Here is a 14,657-nt window from a genome sequence, read left to right as displayed (position 1 = left end):
AATTAATAAAAAAATAATTGCTTTTGTTTACTTTATAAAAGATCACTTCAAAATTGATATAACCTTAATCTCAGTATTCAGATATGAAATTACTGATGGCATAAAACAGGATTTTGTCATTTTGCCCAACCCAAGCAGATACTTTGATTTTATTTGACTTAGTCCCTATCCACTCCAGTGGCTCCTCTCATAGTGAACTATGAAACAAATCTTACTGGACATAGTTAGTTGCCAAAAATAAGAGATACTGAGTGATGTCAATGAGTAATTTCTTCTTATATTTTATCCTTCCTCCATCTGTCCAATGCTCTAAACAAGCCATGTGTACTAACACTGTTTCTTGACAAACATCTCTGATACTGTGGTGGGTGCTGCTGGGGTTTATTGTAGCATACATGTTAATTTGTTGCAACCTCCAACTCAAAACATAAAACTCAGTGGTATAATAATAATATAATTACAACAAGGGTCTCAAACATCGTTATTGTATAATACGTTTTTCACACTGCAGCATCTTTTAAACCAGAGGGTAATGTTTTAGAATTAACCAGCAGTCAGCCTTTCAGTAATGATGCCTTTGAGCTCTTGTAAAGCCCTTCTGAGAAGATGAGCAGGGAGTCCAGGAGACAGTGAAGCAATATTATTAGATATTAGAAACAGCAGAACATAAATACACAGGGCATATTTTTATTCATTTTTTTTTTTAAATTGGATCCCTGTATGGGGGACGGATTATTGTATTCTGTGAAAAAAAAACTGCTAAAATGAGAAACCACTGACATAACCATACCTTTTGTTTTATTGGTTTTGGAGACTCAGTTAATGGAGTTGTTTTTGGTGTGTGTTTGACCATCTTTAAAGTGCAACATTCTGATTGTGGAACATTATTATGTGCTGAACAAGGTGGGATTTGGTTTAAAATGCTTTACTGTTTATTTCCACTGTGTTACATGGTCCTTTGATGGTATTTATGTCCTTGAGCATGGTCCTGAAAGGTGTAATAGAAGTGAACATCCCTGTGATGGTTTGTAGGTATAAAAGGTGTGACTGTGTGTGTATATGTGTGTTTGTGTGAGTGTGTGTGTGTGAGCGTGCGTGGGCACATGAGTGTGTGTGCACCCACGGTGGTTTTGGTCATCTGATGAGCTGCAGGCTCATCTCTCCCTACAGCGCCCAGATGGCCTGTGATTATGCACGGATCAGCAGAGATTACTGTTTAGCACAGATAGAAAGAAAAAGGAGAGACTATAAATAAATAGTTCAAATGAGGAAAAGGTTGGCCCAAAATCAAATAAAAATACAAGGTGTGTGTGAGGTCAATGAAATAGAGCAAGGGTGATGATGCATCAGCATCATCGGCAAACATGCACACACACCTCCTTCTGCACAGAAACACAAACCATTTCAGCAACATATCATTTCCAATTCGTTTTAGTTTCGCAGAACCAAAATTAGACGCTCGGGATTCATGTTTAAGAGGAAAAGGTGTGTAGGGGTCGGCAGGTGGTGGATGGGGAAGATCTGCGCACGTGTGTTTGAGTATGTGTGTGTCTGATGGGAATATCTCTAGCGAGGGACAGACACAAGGGCAGTTGTCACTAGCAGCGATGTGACATGATGGATCACACACTGGCAAGTAAAGCACACCCAAAAGAGCAGTGTGAAAAACGAACAACGCTTCGTTGAACCAACATTATTTAACTCTTGTTGCGTTTACAAGGAGAGCTTTCTCTGGAGGGAAAGCTATAGAATCTGTTCAACAACGACATTTATTTGAATTATATGGTGCAAGTGCCTGTATGCTTATTTGTACCCAAGAAAGTAATTTGCAGGTGATAGAACACTGCAACATGTACTTTTTATATATCAACAACTTTTTAAGCTACACCTATAAGGACGAAGCAGTTGCAGTGACATGCTTGTGATTTAAACACTAGATAAACAGTGAGAGTGAAGGCGAAATGCAAAACATCCACATTGCATGTCGACACATTCATACCTCTGACAGCTCGGCTGTCACAACCACTGAAACTGAGAGTAGCACAAGAACCACCATGATGCTCTCCTTTACCTTTTTCACCATTTTAAAAAGCAAGCTCACAAGCTACTTAATGTAAAAGGGTTCAAGCTTGTTGTGGTGGTGAGTGCTGTAAGTGTTTTACTGGCACACTCTTCCAGCTGTCAAATAGATCAGAGGAGGATGACGCGTGTCTCAATGTTGGGTTTTTCTCTATCACTTACCGTTTACAAACCGACATAGCAGCTGAGTGATGCAGCAGAAAGCCAACATGTGTGTGTACGTGTGTGTTTCCTAGCCTAATAGGACTCATCATTCAGCTTTGCAAAGTGATAGATGGCAGTTTAACAACCAACAACACATGCATTCCTATTTCAAGGATGTTTTTGGAAGGAACAATTTAGCCTCAGTGACAGATACACACATGCATTCACTAAAACAGAGATACCAAGCAGCATGATCCAGTTTGTTTGTTTTATTACATTCTGACCTTTCGAGATCGATGTAAATCTAATGAAGTGTCTGTTAGTGAATTAGGGCCTCGGCGAGAAGAAAGAATGCTGAAAGCTTGAAATAACTGTTTGAGGGCCACAGGAACAGGATCCATCTGTGGGGATGTAGCTCTCATCTCCTCATTAGGCACAGGGTGTTATGACTGTCCTGTGATGAGAGCTGTGGCTTGTGCAAGGCATGCTGGGGAGAGGGCGGCGCATTGCAGTGGCCATAGAAGCTTACAAGTTCAAATCCCTGGGTGACAGTTTAAAACAAAGGGAGGATCTAGGTGTAGCTCCTTAACATCAGGAAGGGGACATCTACTACTGTCCAAAAGTAATCTTATGGTGTGGTTTTCCCTGTAGCCATCAAAGCTGTAGATCCAGATCTCGCTCCTATGAAATGATGCTATCTTGTTTCACAAAGTCATTACGGAGAGCAGTATAGCATGATAAATTGCTGACAGGCAGTTGGGACTATAATAGGAGACAGTGGCGAGTCAGCCTGCTGTTGCCAGGGTGACCTTCAGTGTGAAGCACCTAGATGTCACCCAGAATGTCACCCAGCAAAGAGACCGGCAATGATGACCTGAGCACACAAAACACCCGTCAACTTTTGTAGCTTTTGTCAAAGACCTTTAAGATAAGGGGGTATAAAAGAAGAACCACTGGTTCCACACCTTTTGGGATTGTGACCTCTTAAAACAAAGCAATGTCTACTTACCACCACTCACCACTGGTTACCTAGTAAACCCCTTTTGACCACTTAAATAAAGGCGCTACTTGTTCCCTTTTAAAAAAACAATTTCTATAAGTCCAAAATAGTTCAATCAAAGTTTCAAAGCTGAAAATAAATATATATGTTTGTGTTGCAGAAACACGTTTTTCTGCATTCCATTTTCTAATCATACTCATAACAACTCACATTTCTTTTGTATTGTGGGGGTCCCGGCCCCTAGATTTGGAACCACGCCTTTAAACTACCCTCTTACTGTAAGAAGTATTTTGTGATTATTTGTTAAAATCCATACTAAAGAGAAAAAGGTCATGTAGTCCCCTGTCTCTTCGTTGAACCGCTGGGTGGAACAAAGACCTGAGCAGGAATGACGTACCAGGGACATCTAGTGGTACAATAACGGATGCACACTCAGCATAGCAGCGTGCAGTTCACAGATTTGTTTGGAGAAACATGGGCAATAAAATCACATTTTGTGACATTATAAAATCATACCAAAATAAATACAAGACAGATGTTTATATACAGTGCAGGACATGCTGTTTCTTCTGCTTTATGTCCTGAGTCAGCATTTAATGAGTGACTGTAAAAAGAGATTTAGAGCGACATGATAAGGCAGCCGGGTTTAATCAGGGCAAATAAATCTGAGGTTGATATAAATCATAAAACAAAGCTTTTCCAGTGACAGCAGCATCTCTCCTCATCAAAACACCCAATTACAGTATTAAATTAATACCACACCCTTACTAGGGCTCAAGGCACATACAGTCATAGCAGTGAAGACTGTTAAATGGTGAATTGCATGTACAGAAAGGCTGCGAACAATACAACTTTGACTCTCTGGCAATGCCTTATAATGCACTAAATGAGAGCCCTGTTCAAACAGCTGTTCCGTTTAAAAAGGAGCTAATCTGTGTCAGGCTATGAGTGGTGGTGGGGGAAAGAGAAAAGGAGAATAGACCCAGGCCGAGTTTCCTACTGACCAACAGGCCCTGAGTCTTGTGTGTGTCTAACCCACCATGAAGTGTGAAGAGCTTTAAAAAAAAGAATGTAAAAAATGTTACGCAGTTCATGTAAGTGTCGTGTTTCAGCGGCAAAATCGAACGCCCCGTCCAATTTATTCCGTAACAATAATACACAAGCTTAAAGAGAGGAAGAGGAAGGGGTAAGACAATAGTTAATGACAACAGAAGGGCCGAGCAGAAGGGGGGGGGTGGGCTGGGAGGACACCCAGGGAAGCAAGTATGGGGAATTCAACACAGGCTGCCTTTGTTGGCTGCAACGAGCCAGACTAGGATGGCATTTACAACATGGTTTATGGCTACATCAGGTGAGTGAATGTAAACGGTGGAGTGTGTGTGGTGATTAAGGGGAGTGGGCTGAACTTAGCTCTAAAATAACCCGGTGGAAAAGTCTAGTGCAGTTTACATTACTGCTGAGCCATCTTCTACAGCACATCATATCACATTTTAAATTGATTTCCTATCCAGGAAGTCACTGGTTTCATTTTACTGTGTAATAAAAAGTTCTGGACATTTGAGATGGATTATCGATTTTATTGTTGAAGCTGTAACATCAGCGTGTGGAAATGCTGCTGCTAGCAGGGACCTGCTGGACGCTCCAACTTTTACTTTAATAGCAGACTGACATGTAATACAAGAAGAAATAACCAAACTCAACCCATCATTTTAACCATTTCAGTGTTTTGGTAATTAGTTTATACCAAACTCAAATCTCAATGGATGAGTGTCCTTGAAACCACTAACATCGGGAGTAACAGAATGAAAAAATAATGAGCTGAGTTTCTGGAAGATTTTTATGCCACTGAGAAATCTATAAAAACCTGGAATGTCTGCCTGGAATATAATAATACATCTAAAAAATCATCATGTACTTTGGGAAATACAGACACCAGAGATTTTTGAGGATTGTATTTACAATATTTGACCAGCGCTTAACATAAACAAACTGAATGAGAATCCTTTAAAGGATAAGGCTGGATATATTCTACAGATTCTTTTTTCTATTGTTAACAAATCACATGAAAAGACCAAAACCAACAATTCATTAGTCTATCTCTCAATTATCTCTGACTTTTTGTGGCCAGTTTAATCCTACTGAGGACATACAGTATATTTTTAAAAACAGATTATATATGATTACTGTACATGACCTGCAGATTTCAGAAAACATTACTTAAACAGGAGAAAGTAGTGTATTTGTTGGAGACTATTTTCAGCAGCAGATTTGGTGAGAGTTGAGAGTTTTTACACCAACAGGATGGTGTGTGTGGAACTGCCTCACAATAAACTACAGTGTTGCAACCTAGAGTCACCACTAACCTAGAGGTGACCACCACCTATAGCTCTATGTCTCTCTTTCTCCCCTTCTTCCTCCTTTCATTCCAAATCGCCCTGCCTCACTGCAGTGTGTACAGGAAGCTCCGATTCTAGAGAGCCTGCTCTTCTGATGATCAGAGAGGAAAAACACAATGCCTTCAGTGTGCTAGAAAGGAGCTCAACTCATAAAACACACACACACACACACACACACACACACACACAGGGATAGAAATTGAATGGAACATGCTTTTACTATTAAGGCTCTGTTTTTTTCCATGTGACTTTCCCAGGAAAATCCCCCTCATCAGGGTAGGTCCAATCCAGACAGACAGACAGACAGACAGACAGTCAGACAGTCAGACAGTCAGACAGTCAGACAGTCAGACAGCAGACTGGAGAAGAGACAGTGAGACAGACACAGAGTGGAAAATTGACCTTCCCGTCCTGTGACTGAGACACAGACAAAGCATTTTAGGCTAAGAACGTAGCCTTTTCTCTGGCCTGTTTATTAGTCAAAGCAAAAATGCTGATTTCAGATTAATTCTTTCAGTCAATAATCCAGAGCACTCCCAGTCTCAAAAGCTAAAAAGTTCTCCAGACTGGCATCTGGCTCGCATAATACAACTTGCTCTAGCTAGAAGACCGGGATGAGATTCATTTAGTCCTTTATTGGGTGACACCAAGTAATACTGTCCATTTCTAGAAGGCCTCAACAGTTGGTACCATTTAGGAAAACTAGGTCACTTACACAGCCCTGTGTGTGTGTGTGTGTGTGTGTGTGTGTATGTGTGTGTGTGTGTGTGTGTGTGTGTGGGTGTGAGAGACCCTACTATAAGCCAAAGACCTCCAGTATAAACATATTGTGCAGGAAGAAGTGCTAGCCCGGAACAGAAACATCCTATTAGCAAACAGTATTTGACTCATAACTAAAACTACCTTTGCTGTCACAGTCCAGCTTACTCTATAAAACCGTGAAACACTAGTGTGATCTTCTAATGTGGTTTCTAATATATTATTCATAACCCTCCCACGTTGCGTACTTCTTGTCTTTTTTTTTTTAATGACTTTGATTATCATTTAATTTTACGAGCCGACTACATTACACACGCTACTACTTTCTTCTGTGAGTTTTAAACATAGACTGTATACACATACATAGAGCGCTCCTCTGCAATGCTCTCCCTTTTCTTCATTGAAGCCTCTGTGTTTACAGGCTTGTGGTGATGCTCAGTGTGCTATAGGTGCCAAAACAAATCTATGTTTTGTACTGCCAATTTTTTTTGCTTAATCATGGTTCATATGTCTAATATACATTACACTTTGTGAAAAATAAATCGTGGCAGAGAATCGTGATATCCATTCTAAGCTAAAAAATCATGATTCATATTTTTTCCCGAATTGTGCAGGCCTACACCCCAGGGTTTCAAACACTACTACTACTACAAGGCTGCACAACTGGGGCTAAAATTATGATGAAGATCCTTTTTCCACAAACGGTGATCAGTCAGTATTATTATGTGGAAATAAACAAAACATCTAATTTCATCTTTTTGCAGAGTCTCCCAACCTAGGAGTCAGGGCCCTACGAAACAAAGAAAACATACTCTTAACTATAACTAGAGATTATAGTACCAATTCTGATACCTAAACTTGCGTACCGGCCGATACCTAGTACTGATCCGATACCAGTGTGTCATATATTTTATTTAGATTTAACAGCTGTATACTACTATCCCTGTATGGATGTGATATGACTTCTATCTTTATGGTCGGTCTGGCTCATGTTACGCTCTCTAACACTGAATGCCACAGAACTTTCTTTTATTATGCAGCTATTGTCAGTTATAACAGAAAACAACATAAATAAAGTACTTTAACAAAGATTTTCTTTAGGGTTTTATTATGTGGTATCGGATTGGAGGCGGATCGGAGGCGGATCGGAGGCGATGGCAATACTGGTATCAGTATTGGAACATCTCTAATAAAACAGCATGAATGTAACTCTTCGGATTAATTTTTTTAGAAATTTTCATTTTAATTTCACAAGCCAAGAAAAAGAAAAGAAATACTTTTCGGTTGAACTCATGTCCACGCTACTGTTAGAAGCTATGATCAGGGGTCACAAGTCAAAAATGTAAAAAAAAAAAAAAAAAAAAACAGTCTTATAGGCTACTTCTAGTTAAAGAGAACAGACAGGTGTTGTGAAAAGAACAGTCACTCTGACAATATTTTTTTCAATTACTAAGGGTACATAATAACAATTGCTTTACAAGTGCATATTGAACACACCTCAGAAAACAGCCAGCTTGCGACAGACTCACCAACCTGTTAAACAGGAATGCCAATATAACGCCACACTGTGCATTACAGCTATAGGAGGCACGTCAAAGCAAACCAGTTTCTAATCCCCCTCCTGTGTGAAGTCATTATACTACTGTGTCTTCTGGGCCACGTAAGTCTAATGACAAACCAGCAAAACCAATGAAGTAAAATCTAATCTAGTGCAAAGATCATTCACACACTAACAACTTGACATGATAGCAGACATTTACAGTCCATTTGAAAGCTCAGGCAAAGTCTTTAAGGGCTTTGACAGTCTTGCAAGGTTGGTGACTCGAGTTTGTTTGGTGTGATCCGTGCCGTCGTACGTCGGAGGGCCGGTGGCTTTCATTTTGGCCGACTTGACATGCTCAGTCCGAAGACGGGCGCTGCCGGCAGTCAGACTCAAGTGACCAATCAGTGGAAAACCGGAAACGTGGAGCGGGATGAGCGGGACTAGAGTCTCTCAAAATCGGACGGAAATCTTTTAAACTGACCTTTGTCGATCTAAAATGAAGACAGATTCAGCCACTACATGGCTTTTTTCTTGCTTAAAATGCTTTCAGAAACACAATATAAGATCGTATTGTGAACAAGCCAGACCCACATGATGTGTTTGTCCAATCAGCTGCCGGTTTTCATTTTTGGGTGACAATACATATTAGAGTGACATGCTTTTATAGAGACGTAGTACGTGTTGTTGCTTTGGTGTGTTCCAAAAGGCACTTCTTTGACCAACTTGGGGAGGCTGAGCAGTCCAACTGCCTCTTCTGCGTGTCAGGGGCTTTAGCTTCTTTAGCTTCAGCTCACGCAGTGCAGATTAAAAAATAAATTAAAAAAATGGCCTGTCAGAAAAGGAGTCAATCATATCAGAGGCCCACACACACAAACACACACACACACACAAACACACAATGTAGTGCCATCTTAGCTGAAGCGTTTGTAACATCAGGAACCACACATGACCACCCTTAGGAAAATCAATGTGACACTCAGGCAGGCCGGGAGAGAGCCTAAAGCTTCTGAATGGGCCTGGAACTGAGTCATGCTGTCAACACACGCGCGCACGCACACACAACATGGAGGGAATGTTAGAGATCAGTCCTTACAGGAATACACCAAGTTGTCAGGTGACTGGTCTGTTGGTCAACCTGAGAACCTAATTTTAGAAACCCTTTTGCCAATGTGAGCACTGTGACTCCGCTGGCTTTGAGGCTGACGAAGCACAACGGAATGGTTCAACATTTAACTTTAAAAGGGATACTTCAGCGATTAGCGTTAAGCTTTGTATCAGTAAAAACCCCTGAGACTAGATTTCTCTGTATTGTAGGTCTGGGGAAAAAAATCCTCTGATGATGTCAAAATGGTCATTTAGCGTCATCGAAGGCATTTTTGTCCAGAGGCTATGAACAACAGCCAGCTAGTTCTGCATGTGTATGTTGTTTTTATATAATGTCACTTTTATGTATTAGAAATGTCTAACACCACTAGAGCCACGGTGAAACCACGGCGTTTCATGTATATGGTTGGAATGACAGTAAAGCACATTTGAGTTGACTTTTCATTGCGGGAGTTGTTGCCTTTCATCCACATGAGCCAAATATACATTTTCTGGCTTTTCTCAGTCTAGAATGCACCAACTTCTAAAACATTTTCACATTTCTACTACATCAATGACCCAGTGTAATACTTATTCATCTTTCTAAGTCAGTTCTGTTCAATTTCTTTCTAAGAAAGAGATGAGAAGCTCAAAATCAATGTCATATGTGTGTAACGTATAGGCTGGAGTCCAGAGTTGTTTAGTCTAGCTTAGCATAACGACTGGAAGCGGGGGGGAACAGCTAGTATGGCTCTACAGCAGACTTATTAATGCATTGTATCTGATGTGTTTAACCTTTGCATAAACAGATGTAAAAAATGCCAATTTGTGATTTCGGGTGGAGGTATTTATTTGAGCTATTTCTTGCTGTCTGCTCAGTGTCTCTGTGCAGCATCTCTGGCTGTAATGTGTTTGTTGTCGATGCACTCAGTGAGCACAGGTTTTTGGTCTCTGTACAAAAGATGGTACCAAACCCTTAAAACCTCACTGTGAAAACAAGCCGCACACAATCACTGGGCCTGGCTTATGTTCGCCAAATAACTAGTCCCCGAGCTTCCATCTGAAAATAAAAAGATTGGTTACATAGTCTACAATCCACCCAAAACAGCAAACACTGGTAGTATTAGAGGGAATGTACATTAAGTGGAAAACGGACCTCATCCAACACCACCACATTTACTTCTTATATGGAAAGGAAAACTACTTCCTAGCTTAAAACAGTCCATCATTATTTCAATATCAACTTTCAGAAACCCATCGCTAATAACCTACTATTTCTCACCAGAGCCAACTGTTAACATGAAGCAGCATGGTTTTGCATTACATGGATCCTTTCTGTGTTTCTGTCCTCATCACTTAAACGGGTAAAACTGACCAATGGAATGGGCCGATCTTGCCAAGATGTATGGCAAAGGTTCATAAAAGCACAAGAGAGTAACAGCAGGGTCATCTGAGCTCAAAAAAGTGGGAACAAGGGGGGCTGGGCAACATGATATTCTCACCATCCTCCTCTGTGACTCCTGTGCTCTGTGTTTATCTAACACGGAGGGGAGATGTTTACATTAGCTTGGTTAAACACAGAGGGTCGAATAGCTTTTGTTAATAATAAATAACCAAAACAGCAAGCCAGGACATCAACGCTGGAGCATCGAGCTGTCACACGTGGACCACCGTTGTCCTGCATCGGTGTAGAGAAGACATTCAGCCACTTGAGACGGATCATATGAGACAGATCATACTGTCTACAGTTTAGAAAGACTGAAGTGTTCAGAGTTGAAAACAAGTCTGAGGCATGAGGTGGAATTCAAACTAAGAGGCATGCTATCTATTTCACTGCAGTTTGTTTGTGATGTGGTTTATTTGAATAGATTCTCCCATGATTTGATGTGAGCTGCCTACAACCCTTTTGACCCTCCCATCGTAAACACCAAAATAAGCATTAGAGAGCGCACAGGCTGGTTGGTTTCCCATGTGGAAGGAATAGAGTTGAGGGAACTTCAGAAAAAGAGCAAAAAATAGGATAGTGGTTGCAGTGAGCGCTAGAGCTGTGTGTGTGTGTGTACTGGGGAGGGGGTTAAGGAAGGCTGAGAGATTGATCGGGGACAGTGTGGGAGAGAAAGAGGAATAAATATAATATATATACTGTATATGAAAAAAAAAATCAAGGCCTTGGGAGTGTGTGTGTGTGTGTGTGTGTGTGGGAGAGAAACAATGCACTGCTGGACTGCCGGAAAAAGAAAGTCAGCTAGGAGGACGGCAGATCGATTCCTCCCCTGAGCCTCACAACAAACACACTCTTTTTTTCTCCCTGCATAGCTCACCTCTTCTGCAGCCTGATATCATCCCATCAGCACTTCATCTCTATCAGTATCCCCTCCCCCTTCTTTGTCTGCGAGCTAGCACTTTATTCCGAGGCGTCTGTGAAAGATGTTAAGAATTGGCTGATTTTTCTATGGAGTTTGGTTCTCACAGTAACTCACTGTGGTTAGCTGATAGGTATATTAAGCCAAATGACCCAGATAGATCTGTCACCTTGAGACTATGCGAAACATAACACACACACCACATGAATAATGATCTGGACACCGCGAATAATGAACGAAACAGAAAAAGTAGCAGTCATTAGTGATTGTGGTGGTGTAGAAGTGTGATCAAGACATGCAACTCTCTCATGGTCAAAAATAACTGCAAGTAATGCAGAGAGGAAACCACACACACTCTTCCTCAAACACCATACCGTCCTTCTAGAGTTAAGACAGATGAACAGACAGACAGACTCACAGACACTTAACACATCTCTAATCTCATGAGCTCTGTAGCAAACAATCAAATACACTCTCTCCTCCTCTCACATCCTATTCCACACAAAGACAATGTGTGACACACACACACACACACACACACACACACAGAGTAGGGAGGAGGATGAATGACTCCTCTTCTATTCATTTATTATCTAATCTAATAGGCTATTCTTATTGTTTGATTTCCGGTCACATCTACACAAATAACTTAAGTCAACTTAACACACAGACATTGGTTTATGCTAGTGATCTGTGTGTGTGTGTGTCTGTGTGTGTGTGTGTGTGTGTGTGTGTGTGTGTGTGTGTGTGCGTGTCAGATTGGGGCACAGGGTTTGACACGGCTTTGCTCCTATATTGCTATGTGAGCTTGAAGCCCCCCAATAGATCTTTAAGGCTCCTCTCATTGTGTATCAGCGTGTGTGAAGCAAGCGTTGTCTCGGAGTTGATGCAGGCCTGCAGCTGCCCCGTTGACAGCTGGCAAAAGCATTTTGGAATTGAAATCCTGTGCGCATTGCAAGCCGTAGGCATTTGGAAACAACTTAAGAAAACCCGCAGATAGTTTTAAAAGAAGACAGGGAGAATGTAGGAGAGCGAGGACCTACCAGAAGCTGAAACCCCCTGCATCTTGCACAAAGTTCTTCTCCGGTCTTTCTCTGCTGAATCCGTCCTTTTCTCGGAGGAACTGGCAACAGCAGCGGCTCCAGCGTACGGGGGGAATAAACTCAGAGAAGTGCGTCTACTTCCAAGCCCCCTTTTCCTGTTCGCCGATAATAATAAAACACACACACACACACACACTAACACTTCATGGTTTCCTAACGGACGCGAGAGACTTTGCCCGGGTAATTTTAGTGTAGAAAAAAGCTAACTGTAGTCCTCCATGTAGTTCTTTCTCCTCCCTCTCCAGTAACAGAACTCTCTCCTCTGCGCCGATTGGAAAAAAAGAAAAGCCAATGCGCGCTCCCGGTGCGAGGCGCGAGCACGACAACCCCATTCATTGAGTACTAGAATGAAAGATTGGAAAAAAAAAACTAAAAGTAAATGTTGTTCTTTAACTCAGTATTTGTATTTAAAGCAGTTACCATCGCCTATAGCTTGCTATATTTCCTTTATTTTATCGTTTCCGTGTCCACTTAAACTAGAGGTTTCTAGTGATACATTTACAGTCCTGATTTGCCCATCGGCACAGAGGCATGCCATGGGTTGTCACGTGAAGTCATGAAAAGGATGAGGCCTACTTCAAGAGATAGCTCTGCTTTGCAAACTCCACAGCTGCCTATTAGTGTGGAAAAAAAGAGCCTGGAACACGAATACTAGGCCAACTGGCACTGTATTTCCATGTCACTGCTCAGGCTTTCTCATGATCTTTTAATTGATTATCTTGAGTTTCCAGCCAGCTGAATGGATACTGTCAGCTGCCTCTGTGAATCAATGTGCAGAATAATAAGGAAGAACAAAACAATTCTTGAATTTGCAGATCGTTAAAGTCATAAAATGTAGTTTATGTGGCTTGTGTATTAGCCTGTAGGCCTACAGTATTTCCAAAGTTCAAAGTCTGATACTATTAGGCTACATTACTGGTTGAAAGCAGTGTAGTTATTCACATGCAGTAGCCATTAAAAGTTTTTAAGGGTCATTGCAGCTCTCTTGTAGTGGTGGCAGGTAACTGAGGACATTTACTCAAGTAGCCCACTGTACTCAAGTCTACTTTTTTGAGAATTTTCCTTTCCTGCTATTTTATAGGCTACTTGTACTCTACTACATTTCAGACTGAAATATTGACCCCCCCCCCCCACCCCCCCATTACATGTATCAGCTATGGATACTTTTCAGTTTACCATTTTGCACTGAAATATGTTATGATAAACAGTGTTAAACTGTTTTAGCTTGTGTCCTCTCACACAAATGCCGTGTAACAATCTATGTCACAGTGTCCATTTGTATGCAGAAGTAATGTAGCACTTTTAATTTTGACACATTAAGTACATTTAGCTGATAATACTTCTAAGCTTTTTAAGAAGTGAATAACAACTTTTATTTGTAAAATAAAATTTGTGTTGTACTTTAAATCTAGTAAGGCGGAATACTTCTTCCACAACTTCCTTCTGTATGTCATTGTATTTCCTCAATGATGTGACTATATTAAACCACTCTTCAAGAGCACGACTTTGTGGCCTCCAACTCTCCTTACCCCTCTCTGTGTTTCTCTCTCTGTGCAGCCAAGCATCTTTTTTGAAACACGTGTCGACTCAGCTACGCATCATTAACCCCTTTTGTGCCTGCACGCTTTTCATCTGCCTCAGAATAACACAGACGACAGCAGGGTCTCTAACGATAGATTGTCACTGTCTGGCAGCTTGCCAGGCAATAGGCCACTTCATTGACCTGTACTCCTCTCTATTATGCTGTATCTATATATCACCTCTTCTCTCTATTCATCACACATAATCAAGTAGTTGCAAAACATGACTTTCATTTTGCAGACACAAGCAAATACCAGCATAGAACAGCACATCCCCCATTTTGCTTGAACTTTTTTCTTTTTTTTCTTATTTTTTCTTTAGTGAATAATTCGGAACATGTCATTGCAGAGTCTGAAAGGCCAAGTGTTTTGTGGATGACTGAACTCGTGTTTTAAATAGATCGGGGGCCTGGTGCCCCTGGTAGTTCCTACCAGTGCAAGGAGCTGCCTGTCTGCGCGCCGGGGGCATGCTGGCCCCCAGAAAGCAGAACAGCAAACAGCCCCCTGGGATACATCCTCTCCTCCGCTTCCCTGGGGCTCCTCCACAAGTGCCGAGTGAAACAAAAGCATTCACAGAGAGGGAGGAAGGAGGAAAAGAGAGGGGAAG

At 41.3% G+C, this 14,657-nt stretch overlaps 1 protein-coding gene across 1 annotated transcript in view; it reads right to left on the bottom strand.

Moving 5' to 3' along the window:
- The window catches only part of fgd (faciogenital dysplasia), a 52,028-nt gene extending 39,289 nt beyond the window's left edge, over positions 1 to 12,739 (bottom strand). Inside the window, exon 1 of the mRNA XM_034877084.1 lies at positions 12,411 to 12,739. Coding sequence (XP_034732975.1) covers positions 12,411 to 12,432 — 22 coding nt within the window. The 5' untranslated portion in view covers positions 12,433 to 12,739. The remainder of the gene's footprint in view (positions 1 to 12,410) is intronic.
- Positions 12,740 to 14,657: the final 1,918 nt, after the last annotated feature.

Source organism: Etheostoma cragini, chromosome 7, assembly GCF_013103735.1.
Source record: "Etheostoma cragini isolate CJK2018 chromosome 7, CSU_Ecrag_1.0, whole genome shotgun sequence".
Taxonomy (NCBI): domain Eukaryota; kingdom Metazoa; phylum Chordata; class Actinopteri; order Perciformes; family Percidae; genus Etheostoma; species Etheostoma cragini.
Note: the sequence above shows the minus strand (reverse complement) of the source record. Positions and strands in the feature narration are given on the sequence as shown.